The following is a 24,400-nucleotide window of genomic DNA, read 5'->3' as shown; positions in this document are numbered from 1 at the left end:
TATACAGGAGCAAATGTACAAGTTATTACCGAGTGTTTCATTAAACTTATTTTTAAGATATTGAGAGCCCTTTTTTTTTAATCGCCACATTTCCTGGGGCTGGTTTAGTATTTCGCCTTGTGTATGCTAAAGACTCAGGAAATTGTTATCAATTTGAATTACATTTCAAAAACAGACTATAGATCTGTTGATGTTGATTTATGTGTAGCCTCTACAGCTCTAGTTCACAGCCCACTGTATTGGTTTGAAGGTGGGTGTTTTGGTCAGGATTCCTGTGGGTGAAACACATGTGTCTGACTTTTCTTTTATTTCTTTTCAGCTTCTGAATCATCTCATCTCACAATACCCAGTAAGTACTTTGAAAAGAATATCCTGTATTAGTCTATGATTTTTAAAAATCCTATATAATTATTTATATCTTAAGAATAAATGCTGCTTCACTGAACTTTAATGAATGGTATAAGGACTGAATAAAACTTTGATTTGTGTCCCTTCTTGAAATACAAAGACAATAGAAACTTATTTCAGTGCAGCATAAATGGGTTATAAATTGTGTTCTTTTTCAATGTTATTTTGTCCCTGCCTTAAACTTCAGTGCACGTCAGAATCAACTAGAGTATTTGTTCGAATAGGTCCTTGGAATTCCTCCCTCCAGAGACCCTGATTTGGAGGGCCTGAGGTGAGGCTCAAGAATCCTCAGTTCTATGGAACCACACGAGGACGGTTTGCAGACCACACTTTGAGAAACCATCCTGCGTGGCCCAATACTGAATTAAACTTTGGTGTCTACAATGTAATTTTGGAAGCACTACTTTGCTCAGAATTTACAAAGAAAGTGACAGAAGGGGTGTGTGTGTGTGTGTGTGTGTGTGTGTGTGTGTCCTTTAAGTGCTGCCTACTTTTATTTATTGTCAAGTGAATTTAAATTTTTAACATTTTCCCAAACAGTTCTTGGCTACATCGTAAGTTTGACTTGTTGATATTAAAGACTTTTTCACGAGCAGATTGGTAACACTGAACCTTTAACATTGACTTCTCAAAATGGCCTCGACATCCTTGCCACCTCATCTGGCGAACCCCAGTCCTCCTAGGAGCCTTCTAAGCAGGAGAGCCCACAGCTTGGGAACACGTCGCCTGCCTTCAGGGATGACGCATCAACTGATAACACAGGCACAATGACAAAGTGTAAAAAGTGCTGGAGCCAGAAGTGCATGGCAGGAAAGGTGTGAGCAGCCCATCTGGGAGAGCAACCCTGAGGAAGTCACAGGGAGCTGAGGTCGGGAGCAGGTGCAGGAGTAGCCAGGCAGAGTGGGGAAGGAGAGTATTTGCCTCTTACCCCCGGCACTGTTGTCAGGAACTTGAAAGAAACAGACATGGACTTAGGTTGACTGTAGCCACCGTCCCCCAGCAGCCATATACTCTCCTCCCTGCTCAGCTACCCTAATGTGTATCTAGCCAGGGTGATGCTCTGATGGGAGGCTCTCCTGAGGTCCCATTTCTCTGTCTGTGTTCTTGATACACTTGCTGAAGCTCTAGGGAAAAAGACTGCTGATCAGTGAGGTTTTGAAAGTGGTGCTTGCTTTTGGTGGCAGGAAAATATTGGTCTTTGGGGATAAAGGGGTGAAGAGTGGGTGTGTGAACAGCTGTGGTCAGTCTTGGTTCTTGTTTGCTTTCTAAGTCCTTGTCTAAATCTGGAGGGAGAGGGCAGGGGCAAGTCTGCAGACATAATCAATGAGGAAATCTCTGGGGAGCTCATTCTTGGTCATGTCTCGAACTGACACATTAAGCAATGAACAATCCACCACTACATCCACTTTGTGTCATCCTCTACCTCCTCCACACTATCCCCTCGGGCTGTCCCCATTCACTTGGGGACAATGAGACTCCATGGCAAGGGCTCACATGAGGCTCCCATCCACGAAGTCCTTAAACCGTACTGAGACAGAGGCAGACTATAGGGCAGAAAAGATAGTGCCTGAGAGTGTGAGATAACCTGTGTGTTTGTGATGGATGAAGGGGAAGGGCTTACCACCTCCTTAAAGATGAAAATTGTGAGGATCAAAATGGTCTTATCTTGAATGGTGCTGCAAAGTCAATAGTAAAGCAATGTGGAGCTTTGGTCAAGGCTGCTGGGTGACTTCCCATTGAAGACCCACCTCTGGTGGGCTATGGAAAGTAGGTTGGCATGGACCACCTTCCTTGCATCAGCTAGAACCACAAGAAGTGGGTTGGTAGCAGACAGTGGTTTTGCAGGAGGCAGTACAGGGGAAAATGGTGGACAGGGATGTTACAGTCTGTGTGTCCTTGCCTACTCTGTAAACATCTGTGCCTCAGTTTCTCATCTGTAAGTGCAGATGGCAGGGTTTATGGGAGGGTTAAAAGCGATAACATATATAAATAGTAAAATGGTATTATCTTCAAGAAACTATGAAGACACAGTAAGTCTTCAATGAATGTTTGCTTAGGTTCTCTTCCTGTAGTGCTCCTCCCCTTAGGCTTCTCTCCCAGCATCACTGGAGTAGCCTACTTGGTAGATATGGGCTGGCTTGATGAAACCTTGCCTATTTTTATGTTCAAGCTCTTCATCAGCAGGTACATTTCTCACCTTCATGAGATTTGTGACAGTGACTAAGTCCAAATGGAAAGGCACCAGAACTTTTGGAAAATGCTTAGATCTTTGGGAAATACCTTGACAGATCTCTTTGTCGCTTCTGGTTGGGCCATTCTGATGGCTTAGCTATGTCGGACACTGATCCCCAGTGGTAGAGACCAGCCTATCTCCATTTCCTGGAAAACAAACAAGTGGAAGCTTTTCCCTTCAGACAATTTACCACAATGGCAGCTGGAGTAATCCACAGCCATGTGGTTGATTCTTGGAAAACTACCAATTGGTCTCAATATGTGCAGAAAGGTCTATTCAAAATGTGTGGACAGCAGAACCAGGAACAACTTCAATGTTCTGTTCCATGCTGTGGATGAGCCTTGTCAAGGCTCTGGAGCTCTGAGTTTCTGAGCTGGATGAGTTCGACTGCCATGGGATTAAGCAGGATACCTGGGACCTGGCAGTTGGAATTGCATGGTGTCATGTAGACTGTGTTTAAATGACAGAGTGTTGAATGGAAGGCTCTCTCAGGCACATCTGTCAGCTTGTCCTTGAGTGTGGGAGCAGGGTTGGCATGTCAGAAATGAGGTGGGGATGTTCTGGTACAGATGTTCCCTAGTTTGCTATCTCTGTTGAAAGAATGTTCTGGTTTCTGGTTTCTTTTTTTATTTTATTTTTTTATTTTTTATTATACTTTAAGTTCTAGGGTACATGTGCATAACGTGCAGGTTTGTTACATATGTTTACACGTGCTATATTGGTGTGCTGCACCCATTAACTCGTCATTTACATTAGGTCTATCTCCTAATGCTATCCCTACCCCCTGCCCCCACCCCACGACAGGCCCCAGTGTGTGATGTTCCCCTTCCTGTGTCCAAGTGTTCTCATTGTTCAGTTCCCACCTGTGAGTTAGAACATGCGGTGTTTGGTTTTCTGTTCTTGCGATAGTTTGCTGAGAATGATGGTTTCCAGCTGCATTCATGTCCCTACAAAGGACATGAACTCATCCTTTTTATGGCTGCATAGTATTTCATGGTGTATATGTGCCACATTTTCTTAATCCAGTCTGTCATTGATGGACATTTGGGTTGGTTCCAAGTCTGCTATTGTGAATAGTGCCGCAATAAACATACGTGTGCATGTGTCTTTATAGCAGTATGATTTATACTCCTTTGGTTATAAACCCAGTAATGGCATGGCTGGGTCAAATGGTATTTCTAGTTCTAGATACTTGAGGAATAGCCACACTGTCTTCCACAATGGTTGAACTAGTTTACAGTCCCACCAACAGTGTAAAAGTGTTCCTATTTCTCCACATCCTCTCCAGCACCTGTTGTTTCCTGACTTTTTAATGATTACCATTCTAACTGGTGTGAGATGGTATCTCATTGTGGTTTTGATTTGCATTTCTCTGATGGTAAGTGATGATGAGCATTTTTTCATGTGTCTATTGGCTGCATGAATGTCTTCTTTTGAGAAGTATCTGTTCATATCCTTCACCCAATTTTTGATGGGGTTGTTTGTTTTTTTCTTGTAAATTTGTTTGAGTTCTTTGTAGGTTCTGGATATTAGCCCTTTGTCAGATGAGTAGATTGCAAAAATTTTCTCCCATTCTGTAGGTTGCCTGTTCACTCTTATGGTAGTTTCTTTTGCTGTGCAGAAGCTCTTTAGTTTAATTAGATCCCATTTGTCAAATTTGGCTTTTGTTGCCATTGCTTTTGGTGTTTTAGACATGAAGTCCTTGCCCATGCCTATGTCCTGAATGGTATTACCTAGGTTTTCTTCTAGGGTTTTTTTTTTTTGAGACGGAGTCTCGCTCTGTCGCCCAGGCTGGAGTGCAGTGGCCGGATCTCAGCTCACTGCAAGCTCCGCCTCCCGGGTTTACGCCATTCTCCTGCCTCAGCCTCCCGAGTAGCTGGGACTACAGGCGCCCGCCACCTCGCCCGGCTAGTTTTTGTATTTTTAGTAGAGACGGGGTTTCACCGTGTTAGCCAGGATGGTCTCGATCTCCTGACCTCGTGATCCGCCCGTCTCGGCCTCCCAAAGTGCTGGGATTACAGGCTTGAGCCACCGCGCCCGGCCTCTTCTAGGGTTTTTATGGTATTAGGTCTAACATTTAAGTCTCTAATCCATCTTGAATTACTTTTTGTATAAGGTGTAAGGAAGGGATCTGGTTTCAGCTTTCTAAATATGGCTAGCCAGTTTTCCCAGCATCATTTATTAAATAGGGAATCCTTTCCCCATTTCTTGTTTTTCTCAGGTTTGTCAAAGATCAGATGATTGTTGATGTGTGGTATTATTTCTGAGGGCTCTGTTCTGTTCCATTGGTCTATATCTCTGTTTTGGTACAAGTACCATGCTGTTTTGGTTACTGTAGCCTTGTAGTATAGTTTGAAGTCAGGTAGCTTTGTTCTTTTGACTTAGGATTGTCTTGGCAATGTGGGCTCTTTTTCGGTTCCATATGAATTTTAAAGTAGTTTTTCCAATTCTGTGAAGAAAGTCATTGGTAGCTTAATGGGGATGGCATTGAATCTATAAATTACCTTGGGCAGTGTGGCCATTTTCACAATATTGATTCTTCCTATCCATAAGCATGGAATGTTCTTCCTTTGTGTCCTCTTTTATTTCATTGAGCAGTGGTTTCTAGTTTTCCTTGAAGAGGTCCTTCACATCCTTGTAAGTTTGATTCCTAAGTATTTTATTCTATTTGAAGCAATTGTGAATGGGATTCACTCATGATTTGGCTCTCTGTTTGTCTGTTATTGATGTATAAGAATGCTTGTGATTTTTGCACATTGATTTTGTATCCTGAGGCTTTGCTGAAGTTGCTTATCAGCTTGAGGAGATTTTGGGCTGAGACGATGGGGTTTTCTAAATATACAATCATGTCATCTGCAAACAGGGACAATTTGACTTCCTCTTTTCCTAACTGAATACCCCTTATTTCTTTCTCCTGCCTGACTGCCCTGACCAGAACTTCCAACACTATGTTGAATCGGAGTGGTGAGAGAGGGCACCCCTGTCTTGTGCCAGTTTTCAAAGGGAATGCTTCCAGTTTTTTCCCATTCAATGTGATATTGTCTGTGGGTTTGTCATAAGTAGCTCTTATTATTTTGAGATACGTTCCATCATGAATGTTCTGGTTTCTACTGTGAGTTTCTTCTTCATTTTCAGGGATATGTAGCCACATGGTTTCAGTGGCCCCCTTCCTAAGCCATCAAGGCAGCTAGGGGAGCCCATCATGGAGCTCACATTCAGACTGTTGAGGCAGGTGAAGAGGTTCTCTGACATACAGCAAGTCCTGTCACTGGCCTCTTGGTTCCATTAGAGAAATTCATATCTCTGAACCACAATTGTCAGTGCTATCAGGACCCACATTTACAAAGAATCTGAAGAGCCGGGCATGGTGGTACATGCCTATAGTTCCAGCTACTCCAGGGCTGGAGGCAGGAGGCTCGCTTGAATCCAGGAATTTGAATCCAGCCTGGGCAATAGAGCAAGACTCTGTCTCTAAAAATAAAATAATAATCTGATAATTTTGTCAAATGCCTTAATCCTCCTTTTGCCAGGAAGTAAAAAGAAAAGGAATAATGAAAGAAAGTATATTGGATTGTTAATAAAAATTTAAACATAGCAGACCTTTTTGTATCACATAGATTTTGGTATATAAACATCACAAAAGATAAAAGAATACCATCACAGGTCTTTTTCTAGCAAAATAAGATGATGGAAGTTCTTGCTGCAAAATATCATGTAATGAAATCCCTATGGAAGTGGGTAAGAGTACTGTATTTTATTTTTGTCCTTAGAATTGTATCATTGGCTCCTGGATTCTTGAATTTGAGAAATTCATCTAAGATATCATCATCTGAGGACTCAGAGTCTGAGATTTTTGTTGTACAATCAATTCTAACATTATTTGATAGAGTGCTATATCTTGTATCTTTATATTCCTCTTCTGGTTCATCTAATTATTGCAAAAACATTTTCCTTTGTCAGTTTTCTTCTCTTTGCCATCACAAGTAGAAAATGAAAAAATTCTAATTCCTAACTGCATCCATGAAAGCTAAAAGCGGACTATGAAGAAAGTATCTCTAGTCTTAAAAAAATCTTCTTGAAAGATAATACAATACTTTGGGCATGGAAGAATTATGACTTATTTCACTCGTTCATCTTCCTTCTAGGCAACTTGACCATTCTACCATTTTCTTACTATTTAATAATTGATGAATGATGATGCAATAACTTATTGGATGATGAAATAGTGAAATGTTTCAAGATATAGGAAAAATAAAATCAGAAGCCAATAATGAATCTTGGATTTATAAAAGGATCTAATGGATTCATATGGTGATTACAAGATAGAATGAGTTTTATCCTTTTAAAAAAATGAATACATATTGTCTCTGATCTTTGAAAGACCTCTAAAATATATAAAAGTTGTGAAATATCAACACTCACAAGTATAGTTAGAACTGCTCAAAAAGAAACTCAAAAGCTACAGTTGAGTCCGACAGACCTTGTCCGGCCTCACTGAATATAAAGATCCAGGGATCTCTAGATTTCCATTTGCTTCAAGATAGAATAAAATGTTTTCAGGTTACGGGTCAGAAGGAACAGAATATCTGACACTAACATATTTTCTTATTTACGGGGCATCCGAGTGGTTGTTGTCGATGCCAGCTATACTCAAATTTCAGACTGGACAACCAGCTTAAGCTGTCTTCTCTTGTCCAACCCTTCTTTCCAAGCATAGATTACATCCTGTAGCTATAAGCTGTAGCGTTAGGGGCCTAGTAAAGAGACATATGTGCTTCATTACATCTAAAATGATCGAACTCCTCATATCCAATCCCCTTGCTTTAATCTGCTATTGCAAAATCATTTAGCAAGAACGTCGGAGACACACAAACCCAAGATTGAGCCACAGCGCCCTCTGGTGTGTTGTACGGTGAAGTGAAAGCCAATTTCTGTGACTCATAGGAAATCATTTCTAAACAGTGTTTCTAAGACGAATTTGCGTTCTTTCCAGGTGAGTGGATCCCAAGTACTACAGACTACGGTAAGACCTTTTCTTCACTCGTCTTCCCTGGTGGGGTTGGTCAGTTCTCCTCTGCTGCTGTTGGCTAGTTGACGCTGAGCACAGCCCAGGTCACAGAGCAAACACCCGCCTTGCGAACGCAGGAATGCCGGGGAGACAGGAGACGTGGGTGCCAAGACCTGGGGCATATCCCAAGTGCACACTCGGTCAATCCCAGCTGTCGTTCTCCTTCCTCTTGCTCTCTCTCAGTCATTTATCAGAGGAGGTTAGCTTCAGTTTCGTGTGAGGAGAGATAGTTGAAAATAAAGGTCAGTACCTTTCTTTCTTTTTTTTTTTGGGACGGAGTCTAGCTCTGTCGCCAGACTGGAGTGCGGTGGTGCAATCTCGGCTCACTGCAATCTCCGCCTCCCGGGTTCATGCAATTTTCCTGCCTCAGCCTCCAGAGTAGCTGGGACTACAGGCACGCGCCACCACGCCCAGCCAATTTTTGTATTTTTAGTAGAGATGGGGTTTCACCATGTTGGCCAGGATGGTCTCGATCTCTTGATCTTGTGATCCACCCACCTCGGATTCCCAAAGTGCTGGGATTACAGGCGTGAGTCACTGCGCCCAGCCCACCTTTCTTTTCACTAATAATGACAGGTATCTTGAAGATCACTAAACTCTACCAAGTACTTGCTCTATACCATTCATAAAATGATTTTCATGTATGAAATGAATTGATATATTTTAAAAATACTTAAAATGCCACCTGGCACACAGTAAGTGCCCAACTAATGCACATAGTGAGTGCTATTGTCATGAAATCTTCCCAAGAACACTTTGAGGTAAGTAATATGATTATGCCCATTTTGCAGATGGGAAAACCAGGGCATAGTTAGCTAACTTGTCAATATTTCTATGTCTAAGATTATGTGTCTGGTGAGTAGCAGGGCAGAGATTTGAGCCTAGGATGGGTGCCTCTTCCTACCCCTGCCCTGGTCTTTGACTTTGGCTAAATGTCCTTGCCTCTCCAGTGAGAGTGTGCAGACCTTTGTGCCTAAGTTTGATTTTTCAGGGTCTTCTATGTGTTCACTTGGGATGACTCTGCTCCTGGGCCCTTGGCTCTGTGAGGTCAGTCCCTCCCTTTCCAAGACATGACTTGAGAGATCCAGAAATGGCCTGGGAAAGGCAGCTTTCTGACCAACACCCAGCAAGGGAGAGTCTGAGGCAGGGAGACTGAGCACTTTTCTGGAAGGACCATTCACAGGGTGACCAGGAGGGGGCGCATTGCCCCGCTGCACCTCTAGGTTCATCTCTGCACCAGAAGAGATGCAGATAGCATAGAAGGTAGCGTGTTTAGCTCCTAAGAGGGGCCCTTCCGAATAAGGCCTCAGGTCTGAACAGGCATCTTCTCCATGGATTATGTCCCTGAATCTGGGGAGGGGCAGAGCATGCGAGGTCCTGAATGTATTTTGGGGATGCCCTGAAGATGGTGCAGCTGGCCTTTCCTCCCTCTGGGAGAAAAAGCAACCTGCCCCCTTCCCTTGCATCCCATTCCAGCCTCTCACTCTGTGACCACAAGTTTCTCATAATCTCAAACGCACCATTGAAAAGCCACACCCGGGATCTGGCTCGTACTCTCAGGATGGTGGGCTGCACCCCTCAGGACCTGTGCCTCTTTTCCTCACACCATCAATGCAGCTTACCCCAGTGGGTGGTCTAGTGGCATTGTGTCAGGCAGGAACATGGTACTTACTGACTTCCCAGCATGGCCAGCTCCACGGTGGGAAGCAGGCTGTTTCAGCCCCTCCCAGGATAGGAAGCTGGAAAAGTAGGTCAAAGCTTGCTCTTGGACTTGATCCTGATGGGACTGGAGAGTATATTGAAGCATTTTGAGCAAGGAATTGAATTGAATATATTTGTACTTGGTAAAGATAAAACTTGAAGACCACCTGGAGACTGATGAATCCTCTTAGCACAGAAATGGGCACAGAGTAAGCACTCCATCAATGCTGGTTGAATCAATGAATGTGGATGGACTAGAGAAAGGAAGAGCAGAGACTGAGGATTCAGCTGGGAGGAGGCCAGGTTCAAGGGGATGAAGGCTTATCCCAGTGAAATGGCAGTGGGAATGACAAGGAAAGAATGACCTTGGTGATGTTAGATGTAGGACGTGAGGAGCAGGAGGAGTCGAATATGATGCCCTCATTCCCAGCATGGTTGATGTGGAGCATGATGACATCCTTAATTCAAATGGAGGGAAGAGGCTGTGTTGAGTTTGGGATGATGTGGGGGATGGGATGGCCAGGAGGCCACTGAAAATGCTGGTCTAGAGCTCAGGGCTGGGCTGTCAGGGCTGAGTCAGGATCAGAGAGGTGGATTTGGGGGTCTTCTGGAAAGTTCTCAGAGTACATGAGGTTCTCCAGGGGGAAAATACAGAATGAGAGGAGGGCAAAGACAGAACGTGGAAGAACAAGGATATTTAAGGTCCTGTGGGGAGAAGGACTATAAATAGGCAGGGTGGTGAGAGGAAGAAGGGGGAGGGAGGTGGGTAGGGATGCAAGTCAAGGCAGCCAAGAGCACCAGGATAAGGGCTTCTCACTGTGTCACTGCAGGTCTACCTCTGAGACTGGTGAATGGAGGTGACCTGTGTCAGGGCCGGGTGGAGGTCCTGTACCAAGGCTACTGGGGCACTGTGTGTGATGACAGCTGGGATGCCCAGGATGCAGATGTTGTCTGCAGGCAGCTTGGCTGTGGCTATTCCGTGTCAGCCCTGGGCGGGGCCCACTTTGGTCAGGGCTTGGGAAACATTCTCTTGGGTGATGTGCATTGCTCGGGAAGGGAGCCCTACCTGTCAAGCTGTCCCCACAGCAGATGGTATAACCACGAATGTGGCCACAGGGAAGATGCTGGTGTCATATGCTCTGGTAGTGTGGATATCACCTTGCTCTGTGTATGTGCAATTCTGAGCCAATATCAACACACGTGAGCACATGTGTGTACGTATGTGTGTGCTCTGCAGCTTACTTGCTTTGCAGTAAGTCATGTCTTAATTGATATTGGAGGGCAGGTGGTTACTGGCCAATTCATAGACAAGGAAGGTCAAGGGATAATCGGCCTGTCCTGAAGCTGGATGTGGTGGAGGCAGGCTTCAGTCTCAGGCCCCCAGAGCCTGCTGATGCAATCACCTCATGGACTGGTTCTGATGAGCAGCATCATGACCACCCCTGGCCTCAGATACCAAATAAATATCTTCCTAAGTGGCAGTTTCTCCTTCTTTAAAGGCTGAGGAGGATGGGGGAACTGCTGGTCCTTAAGACATAAATGTATACCAACATGAAATTGAGGAGTAACCCAAAGCATTCTCTTTATTGGGAATTAAATAAAAGATACTTAACATCCTCAATGGAAAAGAGAACTTCTCCTGGACCCAATCCAGCAAATCCCAGTGCTGATGTCCTTTGTTCACATAGTGCCAGGATGTGCGCAGAGACCAAGGGGTTCTTTGATCCACAAATAAACCTCCAAGGACACTGGCCAATGGCGTGCTCCTCAAAGAGGAGTTTTGGGTTAAACTGTCCACTTCTAGAGGAACTGTGGCATTTGCTGTGTGGACTGGCCTGAGCCCATGCCTCTGTGCATGGGATGTGCCCTTGATAATCCAACCACCATGTAGGGCTGGGCTCCCCAAGGGGGCATGGTCCTATATGCAGCCACTTTGTGAGTGGTTTCGTTTTGCATTCAGAAAAGGTTGGTTTTCTTTGGAAACCACCTTTTTTCTGGTTGAATCACGTTCTCAGGAATGCTTCAGTGATGGTGAATATTTGTCATTTGAGGGTGTGTTTGAGCTGTAGAAATGGCCAGGTGTTATTTTTCATCCAATCTTGTGACTAGGATGGGGCTGTGAATGGACTGGGTGACTTTTTGAATAGAGGCTGTGGCAGCAGAGCAGGTTGGGGGAGGGTAACAAGAGCAAAGGATGCTCGTGCAGCATCCTAGCCCAGCCTGGGACCATTACGGTGACAGAGGGATTGGCAGTTGATTGGCTGTTAGTCATGGAGCCTGCCCTTAGGCCCTGTGCTTCCAGTCTTTGCTTGAGAGCTGAGGAAGCTATGGGCCAGCCCTTCCCAAGCGAGGGCTACCATCAATGCGCTCTTCCTTTCTCCACCCTGCAGGTTCTCTGATTCCCTCGGAGGCGTCCCTGGAGGTAACATCAGTAGAAGGTAAAGTCTACTATGGGGCATCCCTGTGGGGTCATTTCCCCACTGCACCCCTAGGTTCATCTCTGATCCAGAAGAGGTGCAGAGGGCATAGAAGGTAGGGTGCTGGCATCATGTGCTCAGGTAGTGTGGATATCGCCTTGCACTGTGTATGTGCAACTCTGAGTCAATATCACCACACATGAGCACGTGTTTGTACACTTGTGTGTCCTCTGCAGTTACTTGCTTTGCTGTAAGTGATGTCTTAGTTGATGTTGGAGGGTAGGTGGCACTGCCCCCTTTTCATAGACAATGAAGGTCAAGGGATTATCTGCCTGTTCTTCTGAAGCTGGATGTGGTGGAGGCAGGCTTCAGTCTCAGCCCCTCAGAGCCTGCTGATGCAATCACCTTGTGGACTAGTTCTGATGAGCAGCATCAGGACCACCCCTGTCCTGCGGTACCAAACATATATCTTCCTAAGTGGCAGTTTCTCCTTTTTTTATAGGCTGAGGAGGATGGGGGAACTGCTAGTCCTTAAGATATAAATATATCCCAACATCAAATTGAGGAGTAAACTATAGCATTCTCTTTATTAGGAATTAAATGACAAATAAAAGATACTTAACATCCTCAATGGAAAAGAGAACTTCTCCTGGACCCAACCCAGCAAATCCCAGTTCTGATTTCCTTTGTTCACATAGAGCCAGGATGTGTGTGGACACCAAGGGGATTTTTGATCCTCAAAGAAACCTACAAGGACACTGTCCCATGGCGTGATCCCCAAAGAGGAGTTTCTAGCTAAACTGTCCACTTCTAGAGCAACTCTGGCATTTGGTGTGTGGGCTGGATTGAGCCCATGCTCATGCTACCATGCTACCAGGCTACCATGCCTGGGATGTGCCCTTGATAATCCAACTACCAAGTGGGACTGGGCTCTCCAAGGGGGCATCGTCCTCCTTGCAGCCAGTTTGTGAGTGGCTTAGTTTTGCATTCTGGGAAGGTTGGTTTTCCTTCAAAACCACCTTTTTTTCTAGATGAACCACCTTCTCAGGAATATTTCAGTGATAGTGAGTATTTGTCATTTCAGGGTATGTTTGAGGTATAGAAATAGCCTGATGTTTACGGTGGCTCATGCCTGTAATCCTAGCACTTTGGAAGGCTGAGGCAGGTGGATCATGAGGTCAGGAGTTCAAGATCAGCCTGGCCAAGATGGTGAAACCCTGTCTCTACTAAAAATACAAAAAAATTAGCTGGGCGTGGTGGCACGCGCCTGTAATCCCAGCTACTCTGGAGGCTGAGGCAGATAATTGCTTAAACCTGCAGGGGTGAAGGTTGCAGTGAGCTGAGATGGTGCCACTGCACTCCAGCCTGGGCGACAGAGCAAGACTCCGTCTCACAAAAAAAAAAAAAAAAAAAAAAAAGAAAGAAAAAAGAAAAAAGCCTGTACGGGGTGGCTCACGCCTATAATCTCAGCACTTTGGGAGACCGAGGCAGGCAGATCATGAGGTCAGGAGATCGAGACCATCCTGGCAAACACGGTGAAACCCCGTCTCTACTAAAAATACAAAAAAATTAACCGGGTGTGGTGGTGGGCACCTGTAGTCCCAGCTACTCAGGAGGCTGAGGTAGGAGAATGGCGTGAACCCCGGGGGGGCAGAGCTTGCAGTGAGCAGAGATCGCGCCACTGCACTCCAGCCTGGGCGACAAAGCATGACTCTGTCTCAAAAAAAAAAAAAAAAGAAAAAAGAAATACCCTGATGTTATTTGACATTCAATCTTGTGACTAGCATGGGGCTGTGAATAGACTGGGCGGCTTTTTGAATAGAGGTCGTGGCAGTAGAGGAGGTGGGGGAAGTGTAATAAGAGCAAAGGACACTTGTGTGGCATCCTAGCCCAGCCTGGGGCCATTATGGTGACAGAGTGATTGGTACTTTGTTGGCTTTTAGCAATGGAGGGTGCGGTTAGGCCCTGTGCTTCCAGCCCTTGCTTGAGAGCTGAGGAAGCCATGGGCCAACCCTCCCAAAGCGAGGGATACCATCAATGAGCTCTTCCTTTTCCACCCAGCAGTTTCTCCATTTCCCTCGGAGGCGCCCCTGGAGTCAACTAGAGTATTAGAAGGTAACGTCTACTGTGGGGGATCCCTGTGGGCTCCTTACCCCACTGTACCCCTAGGTTTGTCTCTGATTCAGACGAGGTCCAGAGGGCATAGAAGGTAGGGTGCTGGCGTCGTGTGCTCAGGTAGCGTGGATATCACCTTACACTGTGTCTGTGCAACTCTGAGTCAATATCACCACACATGAGCACGTGTGGTTTCATATGTGTGTGCTCTGCAGTTACTTGCTTTGATGTAAGTCGTATCTTAATTGATGTTGGAGGGTAGGTGATACTGCCCCTTTTCATAGACAACGAAGGTCAAGGGATCATCTGCCTGTCCTTCTGAAGCTGGATGTGGTACAGGCAGTCTTCAGTCTCAGCCCCTCAGAGTCTGCTGATGCAATCACTTCGTGGACTAGTTCTGATGAGCAGCATCACGACAACCCCTGTCCTGGGATACAAATAAATACCTTCCTAGGGGGAAGTTTCTCCTCTTTTAAAGGCTAAGGAGGATGGGGGTGCTGCTGGTCCTTAAGACAGAAATGTATACCAACATCAAATTGAGGAGTAACCCAAGGCATTCTCTTTGTTGGGAATTAAAAGACAAATAAAAGATACTTAATATTCTCAATGGAAAAGAGAACTTCTCCTGGACCCGACCCAGCAAATCCCAGTTCTGATTTCCTTTGTCCACACAGTGCCAGGATGTGTGCAGACACCAAGGGGTTTTTTAATCCACAAAGAAACCTACAAGGACACTGTCTCATGGTGTGATCCCCAAAGAGGAGTTTCTGGTTAAGCTGTCTACTTTGAGAGCAACTCTGGCATTTGGAGTGTGGGCTGGACTGAGCCCAGGCTACCATGCCTGGGATGTGCCCTTGATAATCCAACTACCAAGTGGGACTGGGCTCCCCAAGGGGGCATCGTCCTCCATGCAGCCGCTTTGTGAGTGGCTTAGTGTTGCATTTTGGAAAGGTTGGTTTGCTTTCAAAACCACCTTTTTTCTAGTTGAACCACCTTCTCAGGAATATTCCAGTCATGGTGAATATTTGTCATTTGAGGGTGTGTTTGAGCCATAGACACAGTCAGATGTCTTTTGACATTCAATCTTGTGACTAGCCTGGGGTTGTGAATGGACTGGGTAACCTCTTGAATAGAGGCTGTGGCAGCAGAGGAGGTAGGGGTAGGGTAAACATAGTAAAGGATGCTCGTGTGGCATCCTAGCCCAGTCTGGGACCAGTACAATGACAGAGCGATTGGCACATGGTTGGCTTTTAGCAATGGAGGGTGCCCTTAGGCCCTGTGTTTCCAGCCCTTGCTTCAGAGCTGAGGAAGCCATGGACCCACCCTCCCCAAGCGAGGGCTACCATTAATGAGCTCCTCCTTTCTCCACCCTGCAGGTTCTGTGTTTCCCTCGGAGACACGCCTGGAGTCAACTGTAGCAGAAGGTAACATCTACTATGGGGGATCCCTGTGGGCTCACTACCACTCTGCACCCCTAGGTTCATCTCTGATTCAGAACAGGTGCAGAGGGCATAGAAAGTAGTGTGCTGGCGTCATGTGCTCAGGTAGTGTGGATGTCACCTTACACTGTGTATGTGCAACTCTGAGTCAATATCACCACACATAAGCTCATGTGTATATTTATGAGTGTGCTCTATAGTTTACTTGCTTTGATGTAAGTCATGTCTTAATTGATGTTGGAGGCAGGTGGTACCGCCCCTTTTCATAGATAGTGCAGGTCAATGGATCATCTGCCTGTCTTTCTGAGCTGAATGTGATGGAAGCAGGCTTCAGTCTCAGCCCCCCGGAGTCTGCTGATACAATCACCTTGTAGACTGGTTCTGATGAGCAGCATCGCGACCACCCCTGGCCTAGGATACCAATATATATCTTCCTAAGTGGCAGTTTCTCCTCTTTTAAAGGCTGAGGAGGATGGAGGGGTTTTTTAATCCACAAAGAAACCTACAAGGACACTGTCCCATCGTGTGTTCCCCAAAGAGGAGTTTCTGGTTAAACTGTCTACTTTGAGAGCAACTCTGGCATTGGAGTGTGGGCTGGACTGAGCCCAGGCTACCATGCCTGGGATGTGCCCTTGATAATCCAACTACCAAGTGGGACTGGGCTCCCCAAGGGGGCATCGTCCTCCATGCAGCCGCTTTGTGAGTGGCTTAGTGTTGCATTTTGGAAAGGTTGGTTTGCTTTCAAAACCACCTTTTTTCTAGTTGAACCACCTTCTCAGGAATATTCCAGTCATGGTGAATATTTGTCATTTGAGGGTGTGTTTGAGCCATAGACACAGTCAGATGTCTTTTGACATTCAATCTTGTGACTAGCCTGGGGTTGTGAATGGACTGGGTAACCTCTTGAATAGAGGCTGTGGCAGCAGAGGAGGTAGGGGTAGGGTAAACATAGTAAAGGATGCTCGTGTGGCATCCTAGCCCAGTCTGGGACCAGTACAATGACAGAGCGATTGGCACATGGTTGGCTTTTAGCAATGGAGGGTGCCCTTAGGCCCTGTGTTTCCAGCCCTTGCTTCAGAGCTGAGGAAGCCATGGACCCACCCTCCCCAAGCGAGGGCTACCATTAATGAGCTCCTCCTTTCTCCACCCTGCAGGTTCTGTGTTTCCCTCGGAGACACGCCTGGAGTCAACTGTAGCAGAAGGTAACATCTACTATGGGGGATCCCTGTGGGCTCACTACCACTCTGCACCCCTAGGTTCATCTCTGATTCAGAACAGGTGCAGAGGGCATAGAAAGTAGTGTGCTGGCGTCATGTGCTCAGGTAGTGTGGATGTCACCTTACACTGTGTATGTGCAACTCTGAGTCAATATCACCACACATAAGCTCATGTGTATATTTATGAGTGTGCTCTATAGTTTACTTGCTTTGATGTAAGTCATGTCTTAATTGATGTTGGAGGGCAGGTAGTACCGCCCCTTTTCATAGATAGTGCAGGTCAATGGATCATCTGCCTGTCTTTCTGAAGCTGAATGTGATGGAAGCAGGCTTCAGTCTCAGCCCCCCGGAGTCTGCTGATACAATCACCTTGTAGACTGGTTCTGATGAGCAGCATCGCGACCACCCCTGGCCTAGGATACCAAATATATATCTTCCTAAGTGGCAGTTTCTCCTCTTTTAAAGGCTGAGGAGGATGGAGGGGTTTTTTAATCCACAAAGAAACCTACAAGGACACTGTCCCATCGTGTGTTCCCCAAAGAGGAGTTTCTGGTTAAACTGTCTACTTTGAGAGCAACTCTGGCATTTGGAGTGTGGGCTGGACTGAGCCCAGGTTACCATGCCTGGGGTGTGCCCTTGATAATCCAGCTACCAAGTGGGACTGGGCTCCCCAAGGGGGCATCGTCCTCCATGCAGCCGCTTTGTGAGTGGCTTAGTGTTGCATTCTGGAAAGGTTGGTTTGCTTTCGAAACTACCTTTTTTCTAGTTGAACCACCTTCTCAGGAATATTCCAGTCATGGTGAATATTTGTCATTTGAGGGTGTGTTTTGTCATTTGAGGAGGTGGGGATAGGGTAATAAGAGTAAAGGATGCTCATGTGGCATCCTAGCCAGCCTGGGACCAGTACAATGACAGAGCGATTGGCACATGGTTGGCTTTTAGCAATGGAGGGTGCCCTTAGGCCCTGTGTTTCCAGCCCTTGCTTCAGAGCTGAGGAAGCCATGGACCCGCCCTCCCCAAGCGAGGGCTACCATTAGTGAGCTCCTCCTTTCTCCACCCTGCAGGTTCTGTGTTTCCCTCAGAGGCGCCCCTGGAGTCAACTGTAGCAGAAGGTAACGTCAACTATCAGGGATCCCTGTGGGCTCACTACCACTCTGCACCCATAGGTTCATCTCTGATTCAGATGAGGTGTACAGGGCCTAGAAAGTAGGGTGCTTAGTTCCCAAGAGGGGCCCTTCCACATAAGGCCTCAGGTCTGAACAGGTATCTCTTGCATCGATCGTGTCTGAGACTGAGGAGGAATCAACTTGAAGATACATCTCCAAGGAGTTCTCAGTGGAGCCTCTTGTTCTATCTCTAGAGATTCTGTTATCCTTGCTTGTTGCTCACTCCTATGTTCCTCACCCAGCTGTGCTCATCTCTGGCCAGCCTATGGTGCTGGATCTCTGGCTACAGGGCCTTGAGACGCAGGTGCCTACCTGCTAACGTAGCCAAATTGCTAGGACAGCATCCTTGCCCTTGCCCTTTCTTTAAGCCCATGTTAGGCCACCCTTGTTTCTTCTTAACAGAGAGAAATCATAGTCCTTCAACTCATGGACATCAGAGGTCAGGTACTTCCCCCTTGAGTACCTCCAGTGAGAAATCTGGGAGACATAGTCAATATAGCCTGGGATGCTGGCAGTCTGGGCTTTGGGAAGGGAAGTCACTTTCCATTTCCCATGGGAAACCTTGGCCCTAGGAGAAGCTCAAGGACAACATTCTCACCAAAGCCTCTGCTCTGCCCAGGGTTGGCATGCAGCAGTTGGGAATGCTGATGGTACATGCATCAGGCCCTCCCATTCCTCAGATCATCTGCTTTCCTCTCCCTCTGGCCCATGGGGTGAGGCCTGACTTAACCTCTTTCTCTTCCCTATGATGAAGGACACAGAAGACACTAGGAATGAGGGTGAGACTGGCTTTATTCTGACTTAGCCATGTCCCTTAACCAAGATTCCCACATTTTGTTATTTGCAGCAGCTATAAGAGGAGAATCTGTTCCTTCCTCTGGAGTGGTTTCCCCTGAGGACCCTGTTACATGTTAAGGACCACACCTCGGCCTGACAAGCCCTTTGGTATAACTGGTCCGGCCAGGGATGGGAGCAAGGGGGTGGAGGGATTTGACTGATCTGCCTGTCACACAGGACTGCAGATAGGACTTACTCGGAGTTGCTCTTATCAGGAACTCCAGTGTCAGGTGGGAGTCACATTTCTTCTAGATCCAGAGACCTCATGTAGAAGCCCAGTGGAGAGCTCAGACAGAAGCTGAGTGTTGTGGCTGCAGTGGGTTAAGGGTAACTCTCAGGTCCCTTCCTCTCCAAGTCCTAGCACTCAGTCAGTTCTTGTAGGTGCCCTGGACAAATTCCAGGGCTCTGGAGCAATTAAAAAATAGAGATTCCAAGCCAGTATCTTACTTAAAGGGGAATATTGGAAGCATTTCCACTAGTGTGAAAAACAAGGCAAGTATGCCCTCCATCCCCACTGCTGTTCAATGTCATACTGGAGATAGTAGCCAATGCAATTAGAGAAGAGAAATCAATTAGAGGCATAATAATGGGAAAAGTTATTTTTGCATATCTCTCCTGGAGTTCTGTATAGGTTACATGTAGGCATATCAGAATCAGAGTGAGTATGTTGGTACAGAAATATTTCCTCCACAAGCAGCCCTTTAGAATTGAAGAACTCAGTGCTAGACAGGTTTCTTGACTTTCCCAAAGTTACACAGCAAGACAATATCCAGATCAGGAGTGATGGCTTCTCAGCAGATCCTAGTTTACTTTCAGCCCATGAGTGTCCTCAAAGGAGATCTAATTTTATATTTTCTGTTTTTTTGTTTTGTTTTGTTTTGTTTTGTTTTTCATCTTCTACAACTGGCAAATGCAGAGACTACCATCACAAATACCGAGTCTACTGTTGTGACAGGTAATCAGTAATTTTGAGTCTGTTTCTGTATGTCGTGGTGCCAACTATATCCATGGGCTTTACTGTTATTCAGGAAACATTTTAGGGAATGGGATGGGATGGAATGTTGTGAATAGACAGTGCTAGATCCCAGAGGTCAGCTAGAGTGAAGATTCTTTCATTGCCCATGTTCCTGGGGGTAGGGAGAAATCAGTCAGAATGTGGCATCTCCAAGAGCCTTTGTGCTTTGGAAGCAGAGACCAGTGGGATCAGTCTCCAGTCCAGAGTGACATCCCAGCTCCCCCATCTCCACAGCTCTGTGCTGACCCCAGCCATCCTGGCCCTGAGGAAGGCTATAAGGCCAGGAAGATCACATGCAAAATGTGCTCCAAGCCAATCTTAGAGCTGCAGATACACATCAGAGCTCCTTCCAGCACATCCTGATGTCATGACGCTGCTCTTCAGTGTGGGATGTTATGTGTCCCCTGTCTGAGTGAATCAGGCAGAGCCCATGGTCTGCTTAGAGAAGGGTCTTGTGTATCTCTAGGCCCCTTCCAGGATGCAGATTAGGAGGAGCCTTTTATTCTCTTCCAGCAGAAGCTCTAAGACTTGGGTTTGGGCCAAGCAGTCACTGTCCTCTTCCCCACAAAGAACTCTAACCTTAAGGCATGTTAGAGCCCAGCCTAGTTAGAGATTCTCTCAAAGATATTTGCCTGTGGGAAAGACCCTGAATGCCCTGCAGGCCCTGAGACCTTGTCTCTCAGTAGGAGTGTACAAGAGAAATTCTGTGCCTTCCTCTAGGATCTGATTATGGTTTGGCCCTGAGGCTGGTGAATGGAGGTGACAGGTGTCAGGGCCGTGTGGAGGTCCTGTATCAAGGCTCCTGGGGCACCGTGTGTGATGACAGCTGGGACACCAATGATGCCAATGTGGTCTGCAGGCAGCTGGGTTGTGGCTGGGCCACGTCAGCTCTAGGAAATGCCCGGTTTGGCCAGGGCTCAGGATCCATTGTCCTGGATGACGTGCGCTGCTCAGGGTACGAGTCCTACCTGTGGAGCTGCCCCCACAATGGCTGGCTCTCCCATAACTGTGGCCATAGTGAAGATGCTGGTGTTATCTGCTCAGGTAGGCATCAAAGATCTCTGGAGGGTCAGGTGTGGTGGCTCACAACTGTAATCCCAGCACTTTGGGAGGATGAGGCAGGCAGATTTCTTGAGCTCAGGTGTTTAAGACCAGCTCTGGGCAAGATGGCAAACCCCGTCTCTATTAAAAAAGGAAAATCACTTGGGCCCATTCTGGGGACAGACTGTATTCAGATAATATAGTGACAAACAAGTTTCTCACTCCAGGGCCCCCGCCCAAGACTTTCCTGGTTATCTGGTGGCTCTGGAGTTTAGTTGGGGCAACTGGCCTGTGGGTACAATGCCATGGTCAGCACGGATCCCCAAGCTGCAAGCAGTGCCCCAACATTAGTTTGGGGGTGACTGAGGCACCGGTGTTCAGACACAGGGTCCAGCATGCTGACATTAGAAATAACGAGCTTTTTATTCTGCTCTAGGAACATCCGCATAACTCATACCCCCATTTTCCCTGATGCTCCTACTCAGGGATGGCATATTTCAGGGATCTGGTTGATGAAACCTCCCCTCCCCTTGAACACTGTATTACCTTGAGTGCTGTCAGCCACTGACTCAGAGGGAAGGACGCATTTGTAAATAGTTCACTTATGATTGCTGTGAAGAGAGGCAGGGAAGTGGGGTAAGGGTGGGAGGATGGCAGTGAGTCACAAATAGTGGGCTCACATGCGAGCTCAGCATGGGGAGTGAGAGGACCTCCCAGAGGATCACCAAGAATCCACGTCAAACCTCAGACTCACTGCAGTTCAAGGGTGGAGAGTTAGGGTCTTCATCCACTCATTGCTTAGGGTGGCTGTTTGCTGCTCCCTGGGTGTTGATACTGAGGTTGTTGTGGCTGGTCCCAGGCACCGAAGTGACCTTCATATCCCTGGAGAGTGAGCCACAGGCACAGAGAGGGAGGCAATGCCGGGGGCTGTGGGGTCCCTGAGGGACTGAGGGCTTCACGGTGGGCACTGGCAGGGCCCACTTGGTGGTCATGTGATGGGCGTCACCTGAGGGTGTGGCTACCCCAAGTCACTTCAACCTTAACTCTAATTGGAGTCACTGAGTGTTTGGTGTCTAATGTTACTATTTTTTCTCACAGCTGCCCAGCCTCAGTCGACGCTCAGGCCAGGTGAGTCCCCAGAATCCTTCCTCGGGATACCCCTTCTCTTTCTGCTTGGTTACCCTTTCCCCAGTCCACAGAGCCCTCCTGCTTCTCTGCAGATACTCTGGGGCATGTTATTTTCCCCCCAGCTCTGTAACTGAGACCCTAGCATGGTGCTTCTTAAGCACACATAGGATTCAGCTTCTGCCTTCTCTTCAGTCCATCTCAGCTTTCATCATATAGTTCCATGCTGTCCCAATGGAAAACCCTTACAGGTTCAGAAAGAAGCCACCTGTTTAATGAGCTTTGGCCCCTTTATGTTCAGGGCTGACATAACCTTTCTGAGAATTGAGGGTGAGACCCTCTAATGTTCTGTTGAAGGCAAGGTCAGTACAGGCCTGATACCTCCATCTCTCACTACACGAAAGACCCTTGAAAGACCCCTAGATTCTGCAGGGCCATGTCTGCATTCAGAAGAGGCAGAGGCCATGCTCAGGGGAGAGAGAGGCTAAGAAATGTTTCTGGTACCTTCACTTACCAGGAAACCTGATTTCCCCTGGGTGGGCCCGCTAGTCCCCCGAACATTTTAGCTGTAAGTGTCAAGTCTTGGCAGTGGTGTCAGATGAGTCAGACAGTCCGTGTGTCAGCGGATGGTGGGGGATGGAGGTGGTAAAGGTTTCCTAACTGAGAAAAGGTCATCCCTGTCTCAGAGAGAGGTGGAAGGGCCTGCATGGTGTCCTTTGTCCCTGAATGAGTTCTGTGGGCAGGAGACCTGGGCAGACACATGGGGAGCAAGTGGCTAGACCTGGGAGTGGAATTGTTTTCACAACCAGGTCCTAGGAAATGCCCGGTTTGGCCAGGGCTCAGGACCCATTGTCCTGGATGACGTGTGCTGCCTGGTCCAGAGAACTGTTTGTTTTTTACCTTTTTCCCTTCAAATCCAATTGTATCCTTTCTCTTTGTTGCTGTTTACAGACAGTTGGCCTGTCAGGATATCACCTGTACCCACAGAAGGTAAAGAATCCTCTCAACACTCCGTGGGGCTCACTTTCTACCTCTGGATACACTTCGGATTTCATAGTTCACTTATGATTGCCATGAAGAGAGGTGGGGAAGTAGGCTAAGGGTGGGAGGATGGCAGCAGGTGATAAACAGTTGGCTCAACAGTGAGCTCGGCACTAGGAACAGGAGTAGGACCTCCCAGAAGATCATTAGGATTCATTAGACTTGCGATAGGATGAGACTCAAGGTGGGCCCTTGCTTCTTCATGTTTCTGTGGGTTGGGTAGGGAGGAAGCTGGGGTCTCTGAAGACCCAGAACTAGATGTGATGTTGGAGAGTGGAGGGTGCTGGCGACCTGTCTTCTGTGGGATCCTGTTCCAAGTGGTCAGGAAAGATCCTCATTTGTGTGCTCAGGACAAGCCCTGGGGGTCTCCCTAATCCTACGGGGACCTCATCCCTGCCATCTCTGGTACTTTCTCAGTCAGCCAGACAGGACCATGCTCCTGAATAAGGGAGGGGTCTGGGCCTGCCATCTGGAGCTGAGCAGCTCCATCGTCTGTGTACTCAACTAGATAGTGGGATATCCATTCCTATCACCTCCAATGGGGTCACAGGTGCTTCCCCAAAAGTTGAGCATCCATAGACCTGGGCAGAGTAGGATATCAGTGCTACTTTCACTGTAATTAAGCCTAATCTCTGGCTTCATTATGCAAAGGTGACTGCCTGCCTGGGTGACTTAGTTCATTAGGAAATGCCCTGAGTGTGGAACTTGCCCTAGATTGTTAGGGGTCTAGGCCTGCCATTTGTAGCTGTGTAGCTCCATCCTGTCTGCCCGCAGAGTGGGGAGTGGGGTGTCCATTCCTGGCCCCTCCTCTGGGATGTCATACATGCTTACCCATAACTTGAGCTTTTATAGACTTGAGTAGAATAGGGCATCACTTTTTCCACTATGACAAAGCTTAACCTCTGGGTACAGTAATCTTCAGTCCTGACTGCATGTCCTGGTGACGTTGGCATTTGTATTCAAACTTGACTATTTTGCCTACTGCTCTGAGTGTTGTACATGCCTTATCCTTGACCTCATCATAGAGATGAATGAAGGGTTCTTGTGTTCCCCTGTAGGATCTGAATCCAGTTTGGCCCTGAGGCTGGTGAATGGAGGTAACAGGTGTCAGGGCCGAGTGGAGGTCCTATACCGAGGCTCCTGGGGCACTGTGTGTGATGACTACTGGGACACCAATGACGCCAATGTGGTCTGCAGGCAGCTGGACTGTGGCTGGGCCACGTCAGCCCCAGGAAATGCCCGGTTTGGCCAGGGCTCAGGACCCATTGTCCTGGATGACGTGCGCTGCTCAGGACAGGAGTCCTACCTGTGGAGCTGCCCCCACAGTGGCTGGCTCTTCCACAACTGTCAGCACAGTGAAGATGCTGGTGTCATCTGCTCAGGTGGGTCTCCAAGACCTTGGGCTCCCTCTCTTGGAGTAGAGTTTGCTCAGGAAGCGAGGTCTCATTATGCTCTGACCTCCTCACTCAGAGCTTTTTCAACCTTTCCTATATTTCTAATATCTCCTTAGCTCTCTGCTAGGAAACAGCATGAGTGTTCATTGCCAGGTTTTGAGGAGGTCAGGCAGGACAATGGCC

At 47.1% G+C, this 24,400-nt stretch overlaps 1 protein-coding gene across 1 annotated transcript in view; it reads left to right on the top strand.

Annotated features, from left to right (window-relative positions):
* DMBT1 (deleted in malignant brain tumors 1) overlaps positions 1-24,400 on the top strand; it is a 70,374-nt gene that overhangs the window by 5,578 nt on the left and 40,396 nt on the right. The window contains 11 exon segments of the mRNA XM_033180335.1: positions 320-349; positions 7,635-7,664; positions 11,801-11,848; positions 15,319-15,366; positions 16,536-16,583; positions 17,663-17,710; positions 19,518-19,556; positions 20,337-20,660; positions 21,756-21,785; positions 22,734-22,772; positions 23,882-24,205. Coding sequence (XP_033036226.1) covers positions 320-349; positions 7,635-7,664; positions 11,801-11,848; positions 15,319-15,366; positions 16,536-16,583; positions 17,663-17,710; positions 19,518-19,556; positions 20,337-20,660; positions 21,756-21,785; positions 22,734-22,772; positions 23,882-24,205 — 1,008 coding nt within the window.

Source organism: Trachypithecus francoisi, unplaced genomic scaffold (genome assembly GCF_009764315.1).
Source record: "Trachypithecus francoisi isolate TF-2019V2 unplaced genomic scaffold, Tfra_2.0 Contig01579, whole genome shotgun sequence".
NCBI lineage: Eukaryota > Metazoa > Chordata > Mammalia > Primates > Cercopithecidae > Trachypithecus > Trachypithecus francoisi.
The sequence above is the reverse complement of the archived record's forward strand: the minus strand, read 5'-3'. Positions and strand labels throughout refer to the sequence as shown.